Source organism: Cnephaeus nilssonii (genome assembly GCF_951640355.1).
Source record: "Cnephaeus nilssonii genome assembly, chromosome: 16".
NCBI classification, from domain to species: Eukaryota; Metazoa; Chordata; class Mammalia; order Chiroptera; family Vespertilionidae; genus Cnephaeus; species Cnephaeus nilssonii.
The window spans coordinates 4,170,759-4,189,839 of NC_137087.1; the positions used below are offsets into that span (position 1 = coordinate 4,170,759).

The 19,081-nt window shown below is 44.7% G+C and overlaps 2 protein-coding genes across 3 annotated transcripts in view; both read left to right on the forward strand.

The window, feature by feature from the left end:
* BMPR1A (bone morphogenetic protein receptor type 1A) overlaps positions 1-19,081 on the forward strand; it is a 182,797-nt gene that overhangs the window by 33,353 nt on the left and 130,363 nt on the right. The gene's annotated exons all lie outside the window — the stretch shown is intronic.
* LOC307112843 (small nuclear ribonucleoprotein E-like) lies at positions 16,172-18,333 on the forward strand. The gene is made up of 2 exons (XM_079793915.1): positions 16,172-17,551; positions 17,594-18,333. The coding sequence occupies exon 1, from the start codon at positions 16,645-16,647 to the stop codon at positions 16,921-16,923; it is 279 nt and encodes a 92-aa protein (XP_079650041.1). The 5' UTR covers positions 16,172-16,644; the 3' UTR covers positions 16,924-17,551; positions 17,594-18,333.

Genomic DNA, 19,081 nt, shown 5'->3' on the forward strand with positions numbered 1-19,081 from the left:
CTCCAGCCCACACCCTGAAGCTGCTGCCCCAGTGCTGGAGCTCAGAGCTAGTGAGTCTGTCAGTAAGTCTGTGGGCAGGCCTTGTAAGAGGATGCCTAAGTCTATAGCAGTCCTCCCTCATGGGATCCCTGCTGATATTCACAGCCAGATGACGTGGGGACTCTTCTTCCCAGCACTGGTGCTCTGGGTTAAGGAGCCTGGTGTGGGACTGGGACCCCTGCTTTTCAGGGTGCCTCTCTGCTCCTCCTACCAGTCTTGACATGGCTGCTTCTTTGTATTCTTATTCATAGGAGTTTTGTTCAGCTAGTCTTCAGGTGATTCTGAAGGGTGGTTGTTGTATAAGTTAGTTGTAATAAAGTTGTGGGAAGAGCAAAGCACGATGTTCACCTATTCCGCCATCTTGACCAGAAGTCCAGTGTTGTATTCTTTTTGATACTATTGTAAATGGGCTTATTTTTCATATCCTTTTCAGACTAGTGGCCCGGTGCATGAAATGCATGCACGGGGTGGTGGGTCCCTCAGCCTGGCCTACACCCTCTCCAATCTGAGATCCCTCTCGCAATCCAGAACCACTGGCTCCTAAGTTCTCACCTGCCTGCCTGCCTGATGCCCCTAGCTGCTCCCCTGCCGGCCTGATGGCCCTAACTGCTCTCCCCTCCTGGCCTAAACTCCCTAACGGACTATGTGCTCTTCTTTCCTCTCCGCGCCTTCAGAGCCTGGCGCAGGAGTGCCGAGAGCTCTCCGCCAAGGCCCTGCCCCCGACCTAACACCCCACTCTGGGCCTGGCAGCAGCCTCATGTCCTGGTGGCGCAAGTCCCCGCCCCTGTCCCCACCCAGGAGCTCCTGCTTGTGCGTGCCTCCGTCGGGAGCGGCCTCCACCTCGAGTTAGCGCTGGCCAGGCCTGTGGGCGCCTGCGCTGGGGGTGGAAGTCCCCGCCCCTGTCTCCACCCACCAGCTCCTGCCTGTTGACCGGTCGTGACTGGGACACCATTAGGACCAATTAGCATATTACCTCTTTATATATATATATATATATAGATTGTTCATTGTTACTATATAGAAACACAACAAATTTTTACATGTAGATTTTCTATCTTGTGACTTTGCTGAATTTGTTTATAAGTCCTAACAGGTGTTTTTTATGGATTGTTTAGGATTTCCCACATATAATATCATGTCATTATGAACAGAGATAATTTTACTGATTTGAATGACTTTTCTTTTTCTTGCCTAATTGTTCTGTCTAGGGCTTCCAGTGCTGTGTTGAATAGAAGTGGTGAGAGCAGTCATCTTTGTCTTGTTCCTGATCTTAGAGTTTTCAACATTGAGTATGATGTTATGTTTTCATATATGACCTTTATTATGCTGAAGTACATTTCCTTCTGCTAGTAGTTTGTTGAGTGTTTTTACATGAAAGGTTGTTGAAATTTGTCAGAAGCTTTTTCTACACCAATTGAGATGACCATATGTTTTTGTTCTTCATTGTGTTAATGTGCTGTATTATATTTACTGATTTTCTTATGTTGAACTTCACTTGCATCCCAGGGATAAACCTAGTTGGGTCATGGTGTGTAATACCTTAAATGTGCTGTTTAATTCAGTTTGATAGTATTTTGAATATTTTTGCATCTATATTTATCAGGGATATTGGTCTATAATTTTCTTTTCCAATGATATCTTTGTCTGGCTTTGTTATCAGAGTAATGCTGAATTCATAAAATGAGTTGAGAAGTACTCTCTCCTCTTCAGTTTTTTTTTTGAAGACTTTCAGAAGGATTCACATTAATTCTTCTTTAAATGTTTAGTAAAATTCTCCACTTAAAACCATCTGGTTCTGGCCTTTTTATTGTTGGGAGATTTTTGGTTAAGTCTCCTAACTAGTTATAAGTTTTTCAGGTTTTTTTTTTTTTTTTCTTAACCATTTTTTTCCAATTTTATTTTATTTTTTTATTTTATTTTTTTAATTTTTTATTGAGGTATTATATGTGTACATATCTTACCATTACCCCCCCACCCCACACCCACACTTGCCCTCACCCCCCAGAAGTTTTGCGTCCATTGTTTATGCTTATATGCATGCATACAAGTCCTTCGTTTGATTTCTTATCTTCCCCCACCTCTCCCTAACTTTCCCCCTGTAATTTGAAAGTCTGTTTGTTGCTTTACTGTCTCTGTATCTATCTTTTTGTTCATCAGTTTATAATGTTCTTTATTATCCATAAATGAGTGAGATCATGTGGTATTTTTCTATCATTGACTGGCTTATTTCACTTAGTATAATATTCTCCAATTCCATCCAGGTTGCTGCAAATGATGAGAATTCCTTCTTTTTTATGGCAGCATAGTATTCCATTGTGTAGATGTACCACAGTTTTCTGATCCAGTCATCTGCTGACGGGCACCTAGGCTGTTTCCAAATCTTAGCTATTGTAAATTGTGCTGCTATGAACATAGGGGTGCATATATCCTTTCTGATTGGTGTTTCTAGTTTCTTCGGATATATTCCCAGGAGTGGGATTACTGGGTCAAATGGGAGTTCCATTTTCAGTTTTTTGAGGAAACTCCATACTGTTCTCCACAGTGGCTGCACCAGTCTGCATTCCCACCAGCAGTGCACGAGGGTTCCTTTTTCTCCACATCCTCGCCAACACTTGTCGTTTGTTGATTTGTTGATGATAGCCATTCTGACAGGTGTGAGATGGTACCTCATTGTTGTTTTGATTTGCATCTCTCGGATAATAAGTGACTTTGAGCATGTTTTATTATTTAATCTTGGTAGGTTTATGTTTCTAAATGGTTGACATATATATATATATACACACATACATACATACATACATGCACTAGAGGCCCAGTGCATGATTTAATCATGCACCTGGTGCACCAGCGGGCTGGCTGTCCGCCGGTGCACCAGGCCTTCCGAAAGCCTCCTGCGCGGAGGAGGCTTTCGAAAGGCCTTGTGCCGGAGCAGACAGCCAGCCAGCTCCCCCGCTTTGGCTTTTTATCGCGGGGGAGCTGGCCGGCTGTCCGCCGGTGCACCAGGCCTTCCGAAAGCCTCCGGCGCAGCCATGGCACAGACGCTGAGCTCCCGGCGCCAGTGGCACCGCGAGCTCAGCGTCCTGCTGGCCCAATCAGCTACCCTGGCCACCCTGAGTCCCGCCCCCTGCGCCTTCTGCTGGCCTAATTGTGGGCGTAGCGGAGTGATGGTAATTTACGTATTACCATTTTATTATGTAGGAGATATATATATATATATATCATATATATTCTCTTAAGTCATTTTCATTTCTGTGACATCAGTTGTAGTATCTCCTCTTTCATTTCAGATTTTAGTTCTTTGAGTGTTCTCTTAGTCTAGCTAATGGTTTGTCAGTTTTGTTGGTCTTTTCAAATAACAAATCTTAGTTTTATTCACTTTTTTCCTATTCTACTAGTGGCCCAGTGCACGGATTTGTGCACATAGACAGGAAATTAATTAGAAGTTGGCTGATGGGGCAGGACTCGACGAGATGGGCTGGACACGCCCTGGAGCCAACCTCCCGCAGTCCCTCCCTGTCCAGCTGCCCCTAGGGTGGCGCTGCAGCTGGAAGGGCATCTTCCCAGGGAGCGGGGTCCCTCCAGCAGGCAGGTGGGTTCTCTTGGCCTGGCCTGTGGGGATCAGGCCAAAACCAGCAGTCCGACATCTCCCGAAGGGTCCCGGAGTGCGAGAGGTAACTCTGCAAAGTTGCTGTTGTACAGGGTGTGGAACCCCACGGCCGAAGGTGGAATCGCACGGCCCCGTGAGGAATCTGGCACCTTCCTCTCTGGTTCTGGGGTGCGTCACCCAAGAACTGCCACTGCCATTTCACCACAGCTCGGCAGCTCCTGCATTGAGTGTCTGCCCCCTGGTGGTCATTGCGTGTCATACCTACCAAACAGTCGGACAGTCAGATGGTCGCTTAGTCTTTTATATATATAGACTAGGGGCCCGGTGTATGAAATTCGTGCACTGGGGAGGGGTCCCTCAGCCCAGCCTGCCCCCTGTCACATACTGGAAGCCATCAGGGGATGTCCTATGGATGGCTTAAGCCCACTCCCCATTGGGAGCGGACCTAAACCGCAGTCGGGCTTCCCTTTGCTTGAGGCAACTGGGCTGATCAGGGGAAGGAGCCCGCCCCATCACCCCTCTGCTGCAGCCACTGCCAGTCACCGCAGCCGCCCAGGTATTTTCATCAACACAGACCCCAGTCCCTTCACCATGAAAAAAATGACAACTTTCTTTAAGCATTTTCAAGATGTGTCTTTCATAGGATATGACATTTCTTTATTTTTCTTTTTATCCTGACCTGAGGATATGTTTCCATTGATTTTTTTCCCCCTTCCCTCTGATTCCAAGCTCAGCCCCTTCCCAAGCCAAAAGCCTCCTCCCCAGGTTTAGGCTTGGGAAGGGGTCCCCCCCCACCTCTGATCTCAGGCTCTGCCCCTTCTTAAACCTAAAGCCTCCACCCCAGGCTTTAGGCTTGGGAAGGGGTTTCCCCCCAGCACCTCCCCAAGCCTAAAGCCTCTGCCCCAGGGTTTATGCTTGGGAAGGGGTCCCCCCCCCCCTCCTCCGGCACCTCTGATCATAGGCTTGGCCCCTTCCTTAGCCTAAGCCTCCACCCCAGGTTTAGGCTTGGGAAGGGGACCCCCGCCCCTCTGATGGCAGGCTCGGCTCTTTCCCAAGCCTAAAGCCTCTGCCTGATGGCCAGCTGGGAGTGACCTGGGTGCCAAGGAGGTTCCCTGGACCCAGGTATGTATGCAAATAACTGCCATCTTGGTTGGGTTAATTTGCATAGTCACCCTGATTGGCTGGTGGGCGTGGCTTGGACGTAGCGAAGGTGCGGTCAATTTGCATTTTACTCTTTTATTAGGTAGGATTCTCTATTTTTTTTTTTTTTGCTGTCATCTCTATTAGTTTCTTCCTTATTACTTTGAATTTAGTTTAAAATTTACTTTTATTTATTGCAGAGAGGAAGGGAGGGAGAGAGAGATATAAACATCCTGCATACCCCATGCTGAGGATTGAGCCTGCAACACGGGCATGTGCCCTGACTGAGAATCGAACTGTGACCTCCTGATTCATATGTTGCTGCTCAACCACTGAGCCACTGGGCTTTCTAGTTCTTTGAATTGTAAAAGTAGATTGTTGATTTGGGGTCTCTCTCTCTCTCATCCCTCTTAAAACTGCTTTTGCCATACCCCATACATTTTGGTATATTGTGTATTTGCCTTCATTTGTCTCAAGATATTTTCTAATTTCCCTGGTGATTTTTTTCCCCTTGAACTTTAAGTTGTTCCAGAGTGTGTTATTTAATTTCCACATATTTGTGAATTTTTCAGTTTTTCTAATATTGACTTCTAGAGTCATTCTATTGTGATTAGAAAAGATACTTGGAATGATTTCTGTATTCTTAGCTTTGTCAAAACTTGTTTTGTGTGGTCTAACACATGACCTGTCCTAGAGAATGTTCCCTGTATGCTTGAGAGAATGTGTATTCTGCTGCTAGTGGGTGGAGTTTCCTGTATATGTCTGTTAGGTCCACTTGGTCCATATGTTGCTCATATCCTCTGTTGTCTTATCAGTTTCCTGTATGGTTGTTTATCCATTATTGAAAGTGGGATATTGAAATCTCCTCTGATTATTGTCTTACCGTCTATTTCTCCTTTCACTTCTGTCTATGTTTGCTTCTTGTTTGGGTTCTTTGATAATACACTTGCACCTTTGCTGGTGACAGTAGCTGGAAATTAATTTTGTTCATTGGTCTGTCTTCTAGTTAGTGACCACTAAGGTCAGATGAGCTTCTTAGTGTTGCTTAGCAATAGTTCCTAGTCCATTTAGTTTCCCAGTCTGACCTAGGTGGTGATCGTTTAGACCAAGGGGTGGGGAACGTCCAGCCTACGGGCCATATAAGGCCTGAGAAATCATTTGGTCTGGCCCTGCCAAAGCATTAGGGTGAGTTGATAAAATGTTTGAAGTAAAAGGCAATGAACAGTTAGTTTACATGGGTAGAAATATTTAATCATTGCAAGTAAAAATACTGTCTATGTTTAATCCCAATTAAAGGCATGGGGAAGTGAAATAATCCCAAGGTTACACTACACATCTCTTAAACTGGCAGAGTTATGTGACAAAGTAAATAGCACAGTATCGTAAATGGATCAATCTCAGGGGAAAAGGATTTGACTACAGATGCATTTTAGGGGAAAGGGAAGTGGTATACCATGGGCCTGAGGGTTTGATCTTGTTTTCCGTTTAGTGATGGTATACTATATCCCTAGTCTACCTAGGGTTTGTTTAAAGGATCCTAGGCATGAGTAAACTAGTGGAATCACAGCAAAATTTCCTAGTGCTTTTTTTGGTTGTTACTTTTGCACTAATGAAATAAAATTTTTCAAATTTTTCATTCCATTAATGCATACATTGAGTCAAATGTGTTTCATATAAAATGGGGAATGGAAATGAACTTTTCTATTTGGTTGAGTGGTGTGGGGTGAAAAACCTGTAGGCTTCCTCTTATCACGAGCTTCATCCTAAGCCCATCTCATTTTATTATTCAGACAATCTACCTAACAAAAGAGTAACATGCTAATTGACTGTACCTTCGTGACGCCCACCAGCCAATCAGGAGTGAGTATGCAAATTAACCCAACAAAGATGGTGGGTTAATTTGCATACACAGGCGCCGAACGGCCAGGGGTGGGGCGGGATGCTTGTGTTGTCGCCATCGCGACGACGCAGGCATTCTGTACCATCCCTGGCTGCTCGGGGCCTCTGGGCCAGAGGGGAAAGGCTGCTCCGGCCAGAGCACAGGCAGTGCCAGCAGCCAGGGGGATGAAGGCCCATTCTTGCACGAATCTTCATTCATGCATCGGGCCATTAGTTGAAATATAAAAAAGTTGTTTACAAGTGATACTCCCTCCCCCCAGAGTTTAGGTGGCAGTAGTCTAGAGCAGTGGTCACCAATCGGTGTTCCGTGAGGTCTGAAAGGTTGGCGACCGCTGGTCTAGAGCAGTATTCAAACATTATTAGTCTTGGGCCTAGAGTGGAGAGACAGACTCCTAGAGGTACACAGGTACATGGATAGTTTTAAATGAATCAATTTCTAGACCTTAAACTTCCATATGTGCTCTTTCCTAAAATTGATTTTCCTGTGAACCAGTCTTTCAAGTAGTTCTTCTTTCCCACATTCCTTTCCACTATTGTCCTTTTCCATTTTACAAAAGAATGGATGGTATAATTCTTCCCCCGTCCCTGTTCTTTCCATGATGTATTTGCCCTGTGAAAAAAGGATAAAAAAGGATAGTAAGACAATTCCAAGACACCAAGACAGTGATGCTGGGACAATTAGATATCAATTACAAAAGAATGAAGTAGGACCCTACCTCATATCATCCTATCTAATAAAAGAGTAATATGCAAATTAACCATCACTCTGCTACACCCACAAGCCACGCCCACCAGCCAATCAGGGGTGATTATGCAAATTAATCCAACCAAGATGGTTGTGGCCATGGAGAGAGCAGGAGGGAGGCTTGGGTTTCCCCGGTGATAGAGGAAGCCAAGCTTTCCGCACACCTTGGCCGGCCAGGCCTCCACTTAAGGCTACAAAGTTTCAATTATAGAAGATAAATCCTAACAAAAATGGTGGCAGCCATGGAGCTGGAGAGAGCAGGCTTGGGTTGCCCCCCCGGCGAAGGAGGAAGCCAAGCTTTCCACCTGCCCTGGCCAGCCTAGGCCTCTACTCCGGGCTACAAAGTTTCAATTATAGAACGTGAATAAACCCCAACAGAAATGGCTGCCGCCACAGAGCGAGCAGAAGGTTTGGCTCCGCTCTAGGCTACAAAGTTTAAATTGTAGAGGATAAATATATCCCAGATACCAGGGCCTCCGCTTGGGTCACAGGGGGGCATGGCTGGCCTGCAAACCACCACAGGCCCCTTGCCCAGGCCGCCCCACGCCCCAAGGGATCCCCCACCCTGATCCTGGACACCCTTCAGGGCAAACCAGCTGGTCCCCACCCATGCACCAGGCCTCTATCCTATCTAATAAAAGAGTAATATGCAGATTGACCATCACTCCAACACACAAGATGGCTGCCCCCATGTGGTCAAAGATCCTGCCCTCATGTGGACACAAGATGGCCACCACAAGATGGCCAGCAGGGGAGGGCAGTTGGGAGGGACCATACCTGCAAGGGAGGGCAGTTGGGGGCGATCAAGCCTGAAGGGGAGGGCAATTAGGGGTGACCAGGCTGGCAGAGGAGGGAAGTTGGGGGTAAACAGGCTGGCAGGGGAGCAGTTAGACATCAATCAGGCTGGCAGGGGAGTGATCAGGCTGGCAGGCAGAAGTGGTTAGGGGCAATCAGGAAGGCAGGCAGGTGAGCAGTTGGGAGCCAGCAGTCCTGGATTGTCAGAGGGATGTCCGACTGCCTAAATGGGCAGTCGGACATCCCTCGAGGGGTCCCAGATTGGATAGGGTGCAGGCTGGGCTTATGGACACCACCACCCCCCCCCCCCCGTGCATGAATTTCGTGCACCGGGCCTCTAGTATACTGTATAAAGGTTAACTCAAAACATATCAAAGAGCTAAATGTAGGAGCTAAAACTATGAAACTCTTAGAAGAAAACAGATGTAAGTTCTTGGGTTTCTTAGATATGACATCAGAAGTACAAGTAATCAAAGGAAAAAATAGATAAGCTTGACTTCATGATTAAAAACTTATGTACATCAAAAAACGCTATCAGAGAGTGAAATGATAAGCCACAAAATGAGTGAAAACATTTGCAAATCATATGCCTGGTAAGCAAAGGGAGAGTCCTTTGCTCAATAATATGATAACCAGAATACATAAAGAACACTAGCTATATAAAGAAATATGTATCCTATCTAATCCTATCTAAAATCCTATCTAATAAAAGAGTAATATGCAAATTGACTGTCACTCCAACACACAAGATGGCTGCCCTCATGTGGACACAAGATGGCTGCCACAAGATGGCCTTCAGAGGAGGGCATTTAGGGGTGACCAGGCCAGCAGAGGAGAGCAGTTGGGGGTGACCAGGCTGGCAGAGGAGGGCAGTTGGGGGATACCAGGCCAGCAAGGAAGGGCAGTTGTGGGGGACCCAGACCTGCAGGGGAGGACAGTTGTGGGCGATCAGGCAAGCAGGGAGGGCAGTTAGGGGTGACTGGGCCGGCAGAGGATATTTTTTCTGTTGATTTTTAGAGAGAGTGGAAGGGAGAAGGAGAGACACAGAAAGAGAAACATTGATGTGAGAGAGACATATTGATTGTTTCCCTCTTGCATGCACCCCGACCAGGGCTGGGAGTTAAGCCTGCAACTGAGGTACTTGCCCTCTACCAGAATTGAACCCCAGACCCTTTGGTCTGTGGGCTTATGCTCTAGCCACTGCGCCACACCAGCTAGAGCAAGGATTTCTGATTATACATTTGCTCACTGACAGGTTGTTGTTTGTTTTGTAAGACAGTTTTCAATTAATTTAAAATATAGAATAGTCAATTCTCTTAGTTCATTCAGGCTTCTATTACAAAATACCATAAACTAGGTGGCTTATAAATAACAGAAGTTTACTTCTCACAGCCTGGAATCTGAAAAGCCCACGATCAGGATGCTGACAGATAGGTGTGTGGTGAGTGCCTGCTTCCTGGTTCACAGATGGTGTCTGTTCACTGTGTTCTCACAGGGCAGAAGGAGCAAGGGCGTTCTCCTGCCTCTTTAATAAAGGCTCCAGTCCCATTCATACGGGCTCCTCCCAGAAGCTCCACCTCCAAATCATCATCTTGGGTGTCAGGATTTAACATGACTTTTGGAGAGACACAAACATTCAGTCTAGAGTAGTCAATTATATGTATGGTTGGTGTAGTAGTTTCCTATTGATGCTAAGTTTGTGGTTTGAACAGCACAAACTTTATTACCTTACACATCAGTAGGTGAGAAGTCCAACACAGGTATCATCAGGTATCAACGGAACTGCATTCCTATTCTGGAGGCTCTAGAGGAGAATTTGATTCTTTGCTTTTTCTGGATTCTAGAGGCCAACCAGAATCCTTGGCTCATCGCCTCCCTCCTCCTTATCTTCAGAGCCAACAAGGTCTCATCTTTCTGACCCTTTGTCATTTTTTTCTCTTTCTAACCACAGCTAGGAGCGGTTCTCTGCTTTTAATATGTCATGTGATTAGATTCAGCCCAACAGGATAGTCTTCCCATTGAAAGACTTGTAACCTTAATTACATCTGCAAAGTCTCTTTTTGAACTGCGTCCAGCAGGGCCAATGTTGAACCTGAGGAAGGGTGGTGAAAGATTAAAGAAAACAGACAATAGAAAATAGTTGGGGCCAGGTGGATCACTGTGCCTGGATGAGGACACAGTGACACACATCCTGTAAGCCAAAGCTTTATTTTGTAGTCAGATCACACAAAGCAAAACAAGGGAATGGTCAAGATGTTTACAATGTTCTTTCGAGTTTCAAATCTACTTCTTTCCTGTTGTTGCAATTCTCTGAACTCTAGCAAGCTTTGTTTTGGCAGCACTTGCTGTACCTCCCGCAGCCCACATCCCTCAGCTACCTATAGGACTACAAGGTCAGACTATAAGGTCAAGCTTACATACAACCATACCCTTTGGCTATAATTATGCTAGGAGGGCTTTGCCCCCGAAGCTGGAACTTGTATGTGGCTTTGCCACAAGAGGACCGTGTCCTCTCATCGATCCGAGGCTTGATCCTGTCCAAATGCTGTAGCCGCTCTCCACACCTTTTGCCAGGCAAGGTAACATAGTCCCCTGTTCCAGGGGTTAGAGCATGGGTGCCTTTGAGGTGAGCATTATTCTGCTAACCACGGTTGGCTTCAGTCTGTTACATAAACATTAAACTGTTCATTTTGTTTTGATAAAATTTTGGTAAATGTATGGACTGTTGTAGTGGTCAAGTGGCAAGACTTGGAGTTGGGCCTGTTGTGGATTAGCATAGTGACTTTAGGCAGTACGAAAATGCCATTTTGAGAGGTTAAATTGCTTTCTTACTGTTGGCATGGAGGAGAGAGAAGGAAAGTGATCAGGTTACACATTCTTTGTTGCAGAGCCTACCCTGCCCTTCAGGCTTGGAGCCTAGCTGGAGAGGCCAGAGTCTGCATTCTCCAGTGTCTTCATGCTGCCCTGCTTACGGAGCAAGAAACAGGCATTTTCCCCGAGAGGGCCCAAAGAGAACTATTTTAACTTAAGTATTTATAAAAAGTTACATTTTAATATTGCACTTAAACATAAATTTAACTCAAATTAATACCATGAATCAAATTTAGAAAGCTTTTTAAATTTTATTTTGAGAAAAAATAACTTTCTTGGCATAAAATGACATGAGTTGGACTGTTTGTATGTTTCAGAAACTTGATGATGAAAAGTCTCCATAGCAGTAAGAATATTTCTTTTGTTCTGTTTCCTTGCTGTTCTTAGATAAAAGAGGATCTTAAAAAGGTTTTTCACATAAACACTCATAAAAATCCCAGTGCCACATTCTTAGTGTTAATTTGATCATTTTATGTTATTTTTTCCCCAGTTCAGATGTAGTTCGAATATAAGCCTTTAAAAATTTTTGGTTATTAAAATTTGAATGAGGGTTTAAGAAGCTTAAGCATTATTTGTAAATTTATACCTCTTTTAAACATTATCAGTCCATTAAAAAGTATTAATGATTTCCTCATTTGTATTACTGTTCATCAATTTGTATAATATTTTCTGGAGAAAGCCACTATAATTAGTAATCAGATTATATCATAGAAATAGGGTCACATTTGTATCAATCTTTTTAGTATTTTGGGAGAAGGTGTCATATTTTCTAAACAGACTATTTGTTCCAACATACTTTTTCCAAAAAGAAAAGCTACAGCTTATAAAAATTTGTGGTTGGACATTGGGACTTGATGTTCTGTTTTGTCCTGTTCATACAGGTTTTATTCTCTTTAGCTCATGATTACATATTTTTGCTCAATAATAGAATAGTGGATTTTGGCTCAATAATATGATAGTGTTGTGGTCCTAATTCTCTAGGCTTGTCTGTGCTTCTGTTAATCCCTGCCTCCCCCCTTCTTGTCTAGATCTTCTTGGTAGGTACAATCTAAGGCTTACTTTCTCCAGGAAGCCTCTTTACTTTCATCTGGGCTCTTGGTTATTTCTTCCTTTTCTGTGCTTCTGTAGGGCTTATAATGCCACTTTGTACTATTATTTTTCTTCCCAAGTATTCTCTATTTCTGATTGGATTTAAAATATTTACATTAGCTACCGTTCGTTTATCTCTGATATGCTAAGTACTGTGCCAATATCGTGTATCTTTAAAATAACCTGGCAGGTAGGTTTTAGCCTATAACTGGGGAGAGTGGAGGTCAGTTATACTGTGCTGGAGTGCCAGTCACATCCTTTCCTCTTAGGCTGCTATCACACATGCTGCGTGCCTCAAACACAATTAGATTCTGAATAAATATGGGGTGATTAGATGACTCATACCTTGTTTGGTTTATTCTTTCTCTTAAAGGTGGTTTTGGGAAGGGGCAAGAGAAGCGGAGCCTGGGATTTGTGAATTTTTCATTTTTTAAAATAACATGTCATTGTCAGGTACCATCATAGGCTTTAGTTCTTTTAAACTTCCATGTGTCTAAATATGGACCTTGTTCCAAAAAAATTGAGGTGTGGTTCTCTATATTGTTAAAAAATCTGTGACTGCATGAAGCAGGGAAAGTTGTTTGAAAGTGACTGGGGGGAATAGAGCATGTTATTCTCCCTAGTAGGATGCTGTTATTTAAATCATTAAGTGAATAGATTTATATATTCAAAAATTACATATAGATAAACCTCAAAGAAATGGGAAAATGGAGATAAGTCTCAAGATATGTTTTTTACTGAACCTTTTGTTGATTTGAACACTATGTTTGCTATTTATTATTTTCACATGAAAATCATTAATTGCTTAGTGAGATTTGAGATACATTTTTGACACATTTTCTTAAGCATATTTTGACAATTTTGGTGTCTGTTCCTTATGGTGCCAACTTTTTACTAGAAAACTATGACCTGTTTTACTGCTTTGCTTTTGTAGTTTCCTAACCTATGTTATTTTTATGTCTTTGCAAAAACCAAGTAATTTACACATTTATCAGAGTTTCCATACTTGAAAAATCAATATATCTTTTGCATGTTATCAATAAAAGTATCATTTTAACCATTTTCTACATTATTTGATGTTATTGGCCTTGTCTGCTTTTTAAAATAAATATATAATGTGCTTTAATTATTTTAAGTGTTCATTGAGCCTTAGACTTAAGTCCTGTTAAGGGTTTTACTTTTTAAAATACTTTACTTTTTATTATTTACTAGAGTCCTGGTGCATGAAATTTGTACACGGGAGGGGGGCGTTCCCTCAGCCCAGCCTGCACCCTCTCCTATCGGGACCCCTTGGGGGATGTCTGACTGCCGGTTTAGGCCCGATCCTGGCAATCAGGCCTAAACCGGCAGTTGGACATCCCTCTCACAATCTGGTACTGCTAGCTCCTAACTGCTCGCCTGTCTGTCTGATTGCCCCTAACTGCTCCCCCCACCCCCCCCCCGCCGTCGGCCTGGTCGTCCCCAACTGCTCCTCCCCCTCCCCCCGCTGGCCTGGTAGCCCCGAACTGCCCCCCTGTCAGCCTGGTCGCCCCCAACTGCCCCCCCTACTGGCCTGGTCGCCCCACTGTTCAGCCTGCTGTTCAGTCCTTTGGTCGTCCCTCACTAACCCTCCTCCTGGCCTTGTCACCCCATGCAGCCTGCTCTTCGGTCGTTACTGTTACTGTGATGGTGTCCCGGACAATTTGCCTCTGTGGGAGGCAACCGGGCTGATCAGGGGAAGGTGCCGCCCCCATCACCCTGTTGCTGCTGCCACTGCTGGCCGCCACAGCCGCCAAGGTGTTTTCATCAACACAGAGTCTAGTCCCTTCACCACGAAAAAATGACAAGCTTTCTTTAGGCATTTTCAAGATGTCTCTTTCATAGGATATGACATTTCTTTCTTTCTTTTTTTATCCTCACCTGAGGATATTTTTCCATTCATTTTGAGAGAGCGTGGAAGAGAGAGGGAAAGACAGAGAGAAACATAAATGTGAGAGGGACACTTTGATTGGTTGCCTCTTGCATGAGCCCTGACCTGAGCCCCGGCCAGGGAGGAGCCTGCAACCTAGGTACATGCCCTTGATCAGAATCTAACTCGGACCCTGCGGTCGGCAGGCCGAAGCTCTATCCACTGAGCCAAACCCGGCTAGAGCAGGATACGACATTTCTTAGCCCCTCCAGCAGCGGACCTTAGTTTTTTCCCCCAGGTGGAAAATCCCTAGATCACCTTCTTGGATTCCTGTTACCCAAGTTACCAAGAACACTGCGAGTGGCGTGCTGAGAACTTAGCCGACGAGCGGTTAGAGAAGGTGTTTCCTCTGCAGCTCACGTGCAGAGGCGGGGCTGCTGGTGCGCCGCTGGCAGGCCCTCTTCTCTCCAGGCCTTCCTGCAGCTGCAGCGGCTGGCAGGCCCTGTTCTCTCTGGGCCTCCCCACAGCCTCGGTGGCTGCCAGGCCCTCTTCTCTCCGGGCCTGCACCATCCGTGGCTTGCCTCACCGCACATGCAGTCCCCTCCCACCCACTTGGCATGTGCAGCCTCCTCCTGAGAGGTTGTGATGTTACAGCATCCTGGACAATTTGCATATTACCTCTTTATATACATATATATGTGTGTATATAGATAGGTATATAGATACCTATATAGGTATATAGGTATAGATAGGTATATAGATATATAGATATAGATTAGAGGCCTGGTGCACGACATTTGTGCACTGGGGAGGGGGTCCCTCAGCCCGACTTGTGCCTTTGTGCAGTCCAGGAGCTCTCAGGGGATGTCCACATCCCTCTCACAGTCCGGGACCCCTTGCTCCTTACTGCTCGCTGCTCCTTATTGCTTGGCTCGCTGCTCTTTAGTGCTGCCGTGGAGGCGGGAGAGGCTCCTGCCACCTCCGCTGTGCTTGCCAGCCGTGAGCCCAGCTTTTGGCTGAGCAGTGCTCCACCTGTGGGAGTGCATTGACCACCAGGGTATACAGCTCCTGTGTTGAGTGTCTGCCCCTGGTCGTCAGCATGCGTTATCGCGACCGGTCGTCCTGCTGTTAGGTCGATTTGCATTTTAGGCTTTTATTATATAGGACAGTAATGGGCAACCTTTTGAGCTTGGTGTGTCAAACTTCGCCAAAAAACTGAGCATAACTCAGGTAGTGTGTCACTTTGAGGTAAAAACATTATTTCGCAAATGTTTCATCCTCAGGAGCAGCAAATGTTTCATCCTCGGCATGCGGCCACCTCAGCGGCCGCGTGTCATCATAAATGGCTACGCGTGTCAGTGCTGACACACGTGTCATAGGTTCGCCATCACTGATATAGGATGTGTGTGTCTTATAGGGAAATGAATAATTTTTAAAATATCAAAATTGCCCTGGCCAGTGTTGCTAAGTGGTTATAGCGTCGTCCCTTGCACCGAAGAGTCAGGTTTGATTTCCAGTCAAGGGTGCTTGTGGGAGTCAACCACTTGATGTGTCTCTCTCACTTCCATGTGCCCCCCGGCCCCGCCTCCCCCTGCTTCCCTCCCTTCCACTCTGAAAAGCAGTGGAAAAATACTCTCATGTGAGGGGGAAAAACCAACACATCAAAATTGACTTAAACAGAAACTTATGCTAGAATATATAAACTACAAATAGGATTAGGTATTTATAAGGGTTACTGTAAGCCTTCAGACTGAATATTTTTAGGGAGCCTCTTCACTGGAACACAGTTTGTTTTTCTGTCTTAGAGTATATTGAGATTTTGCACAATAATGTCTTTTTACTTAAACTTACACACCTCCATGGAGGCATTATCTATACCTCATTTAAATTTCCTTTGTAATACTTATCATGATTGTAATTAAATTACAATTTATATGAACATTTCTCTAAGATCTGCTTCCATTCTTAGAAACTGTCAGCCCTTTGTGAGGAGGGAATCTAAGTGGGCTCATTGTGTTGTTGGCTTACCCCAGCGCCTTGCATGCTAAGTAACGTGTGTGGCAGCAGCCGTGATCTATTTTTTTTTTAGTCCGCTTTATAAAAAAGGTTTGGTTTTTGTAAAACTTTTTAGAGGAAAAAACATATTAACCCAAAAGCAGAGCTGACTTCAATATTAGTTGTCTTACAAACAACTATGACTATTCCAATGTTTGGAAGATCTATGAAACTAATGAATTTAAGAGTTGAAATTAAGGTTGTAGCTATTTTTTCAACACCTTTACTTTGCATTTTTGTTACTGTGACTTAAGATGGTTATAATTATTCTTTTTTTTTTTTTTAAAGGTCTGTCATCTTTATTTTACAGACGTGGGTACAGGAGTTTAGAGAACTGAGGGTACTTGCTCAGTTGCTAAATTCATGGTGGAGCAGTGTTTGGATCCAGATCTGCAAACTTCAGATCAGGGCTCTTCCCTGTGGATCTGCAGGGTGAGGATTACCCAGTTGTACTTATTCTTGATTGATGGTACCTGTTAAAAGAAGAGGCTAGTGCCGTCTTTGTTAGCTTCCACCATGGCGTACCGTGGCCAGGGCCAGAAGGTGCAGAAGGTGATGGTGCAGCCCATCAACCTCATCTTCAGATACTTGCAAAATAGATCTCAGATTCAGGTGTGGCTTTATGAGCAAGTGAATATGCGGATAGAAGGCTGTATCATTGGTTTTGATGAGTATATGAACCTCGTATTAGATGATGCAGAAGAGATTCATTCTAAAACAAAGTCAAGAAAACAACTAGGTCGGATCATGCTGAAAGGAGATAATATTACTCTGCTCCAAAGTGTCTCCACCTAGAAATGACTTAAATGTTAAGTGAGGAATTACTGAGAAGCAATACAGTTAATGTTTTATGGTGTCCTTTGTTGGGAGAATATGTCCTACCCATTTATTCATATTGGCTTATTACAGTACCCTTAAGTTACTACCAGATGACAATAAATGATGTTGAATTGTTTTTGTTTAAAAAAAAAAGAAGAAGAGGCTAACCATTTCTGTTTGATTCCAAATGCTGAGAAACAAACACCGAGAACTTTATTAACTCTATCGCAGGTTGTCTGTGAAAGGAGTTTGTTAAACACTAGAGGCTCAGTGCATGAATTTGTGCATGGGTGTGGTCCCTCGGCCTGGCCAGCAATCAGGACTGATGGGGGCTGGCTGGCTGTGGGGAGGCACTGGGGTCGGGTGGCTGTGGGAGCACACTGACCACCAGGGGACAGCTCCTGTGTTGAGCGTCTGCTCGACAGGGGACCTCAGGCGGTGCCCCCCCGCCCCCTGTGCGGGGTCCCCTTGACGGTGGACCTCAAGGTGTGCCCCCCTGCCCCAGTGCTGGGCCGGGGGACCTCAGGCTGCTCCCCTCGCCCTGGGCCGGCGGTGCGGCCTCATGTCCCCTGGCTTGGTGTCGAGGCGGGGGGTGCGGCCTGAGGTCCCCTGTCAAGTCCCAGGGGGGCAGGGGGTGCGGCCTGAGGTCCCCTGTCAAGTCCCAGGGGGGCGGGGGGGGGCGGCGCAGCCTCAGGTCCCTGCTGATTGCTCGTTAAGACTTCTTACGGGAATTTGGCCTCCGCTGTGGGTGCTGCCCTCTTTGTGGTGGAGTGATGATCAATTTGCATATTCCCTCTTTATTATATAGTATACTTTAGGGTAAGTGAGCTTTAATGAAATACCAAAGTGTGGAAATGCTTAATGTGCCTGACACACCATGGGTGCTCTATAAATATTAATATCATACTTTTGTAGATATAAGAAAACTTCTCAAGAGCAATTCTAAATTTAAAGATGAATTTATTTTTCATCTCAAACTAGTAATCAATATGTCAACATGGTAGAAACATTTAAAAAGAGAGCTGTTTAGTGGCATTTGGTGACGGACGGTGGGAGGTCATTAACCTCCCTCTGAATCTGTGAGTTGGATATATCATAGAAGGACTTGTGATATCCCCTGCTTGGAGGGAAGAACTACCTAAAAACACAGGGAGAGAGAGAGAAGTCAGCCAGACCTGCTATGATTCTTTAACCTGGAGGTTGTTAACTGGTGGCCCCACCTATGAGCTGGATTTGGCCTGCAGGCATATTATGTTTGACTTACACTGTGTTTTTAAAAATTAGTTGCAAATAATTAAAAATTGGGGAGATTTCACAAAAAGAAAATCCAAATTTCTGGTTTGTCTTGAAAAAGTGGAAGTTAGGCAGAATAGAACATTATTTTGTTCCCAATATTCAATAATCTAACCATTACAGGAAAAGCCCATTGCCAAATCAAAAAGGAAACTTGTACTCTTTAAAATGAAGTCAGATGGGTAGACTACGATATTCTGATCTTACTGCCCTAGCCACAAATCTGAAAGTACAACATATCTGTAATGTTACAGATTGCTACATAAAACAGAAAAATTATCTTTGTTTAATAATAATTTACATTAGCCTTTTTCTTTATGATTTCTTCTACTTGTGATGTTAAACTTAGAAATTCCTTACCATTGCAGTATTATTTGAAAGCTCTTTTGTGGTTTCACGTTTTGCATCTTAACCTTTTATTTATCTGGGATTAATTTGGTTCCATGAGGTAAGAATCTAACTTAGTTTTTTATCAAATGGTTAGCAGGTTCTCTCAACACCTTTTATTGATTTAAGATGCAGCTTTTATTACATATATTGTATACTAGAAGCCTGGTGAACGAAATTTGTGCACGGGGTGGGGGGCGGGGTGTCCCTCAGCCCAGCCTACACCCTCTCCAATCTGGGACATCCCTCTCACAATCCAGGACTGCTGGCTCCCAACCACTTGCCTGCCTGCCAGCCTGCCTGCCTGCCTGCCTGCCTGATGGCTCCTAACTTCTTCTGCCTGCCTGATTGCTCCTAACCACTTCTGCCTGCCAGCCTGATCACCCCCTAACCAATCCCCTGCCAGCAACTGCTCCCCTGCTGTCCAGATTGTCCCTAACTGCCCTCCCCTGCT